This window comes from Otolemur garnettii, unplaced genomic scaffold (genome assembly GCF_000181295.1).
Source record: "Otolemur garnettii isolate 467f Iridium unplaced genomic scaffold, OtoGar3 scaffold00012, whole genome shotgun sequence".
Lineage (NCBI taxonomy): Eukaryota > Metazoa > Chordata > Mammalia > Primates > Galagidae > Otolemur > Otolemur garnettii.
Genome location: NW_003852407.1, coordinates 27,472,128 through 27,473,418, shown reverse-complemented (window position 1 = coordinate 27,473,418; position 1,291 = coordinate 27,472,128). Strand labels below are relative to the sequence as shown.

The following is a 1,291-nucleotide window of genomic DNA, read 5'->3' as shown; positions in this document are numbered from 1 at the left end:
GTCGGGTGCGGTAGCTCATGCCTATAATCCCAGCACTTGGGAGGCCAAGGCAGGTGGATTGCCTGAGCTCAGGAGTTTGAGACCAGCCCGAGGTAGAGCAAAACTCCATCTCTAAAAATAGCAGGGCACTGTGGCAGGCACCTGTATCTCAGCTACTCGGGAAGCTAAGGCAAGAGGATTGTTTGAGCCCAAGCTTTTGAGGTTGCTGTGAGCCATGATGCCATGGCACTACTGAGGGTGACAAAGTGAGACTTTGTCTAAAAAAAAAAAATTACTTGAAGGTATAGTGTTAAGAGTAAAAGTCCTCTGTCTTCCTAAGTCCCCTCTTCCCATTCTTTACAGACAAATTTCTCAGGCCATTCACTTGATATTTTTTCTAAGCACGGGTGACATACATGTAGAGTTATGTAAATATGCTGAGTGCAGCTTTTATTTAATACATCTTGAACCACTGTCTTTAATGACTGCATAGAATCTACTGTACTCATCTTCTGTGTTAACGTTCAGTGTGTTTTTGCTGATAGAAAACAATGCAAGGAGCATTTTTGCATACTTCTGCATTCTTGTGCAGGAATATCTAGCTGTTTAAATTCATTTACAGGTTTCTTCTTAGCATGTGTATCACTAGTATCAAGTGAAAATACCATAACTTAGATGTGACATTGGTTAATTTAAGAGAATGAAGTTCAAGAGCCTGCTGCAAGCATCCAGCTTCCCACAAAACATGGACATCTGTTCAGACTGAGACTCACTCTTTTTCCCAGGCCTGGGCCCTCTGGAGCTTCTCTGTATCATTATAGTAGTTATTCACAGGGAAGGTAATCACAAGGGCTGTGGCATTATTGTAGTTTTCGTCTAGAAAGGAAAAATGTGACATTAAGAAGCAGATCACAAACATGCAGAAAATTAGATATATACAAGGGGAAAAAAATCACAAAACAGGTAGTTGATTCCTCACAGGAGCTACAGATTATTCTGTGCTCTAAGAATCAAATAGGAGTTTACTGAACTCGTATGTAGTTCTGTTAATGAATAAAAAAAATTCTTTATCTGAAGTAGGTACAGTTATCATTCAGGAAGAATTTTTTTCTTTTGTTAATTACAAAGTATGTGCATGGTAAAAATTTCAAATAGAGAAGAAAGGTGTTCGGTGAAAATTCTCTTTTCACATTCCCTTCTTAGGTCTCCTCCCAGTACTGTGGCCATCTGTGACTCCACAGGTACTCCACAAGCACACAAGTAAACCTGTGTATTCTCCCCCTTTCCTTCTTAATTACACTCACATACTTAC

General features: G+C 39.7%; 1 protein-coding gene across 1 annotated transcript in view; it reads right to left on the bottom strand.

The window, feature by feature from the left end:
• Positions 1 to 1,291, bottom strand: part of NPC1 (NPC intracellular cholesterol transporter 1) — a 51,594-nt gene that overhangs the window by 21,458 nt on the left and 28,845 nt on the right. Inside the window, exon 11 of the mRNA XM_012802017.2 lies at positions 753 to 855. Within this exon, the coding sequence (XP_012657471.1) occupies positions 753 to 855 (103 nt within the window). The remainder of the gene's footprint in view (positions 1 to 752; positions 856 to 1,291) is intronic.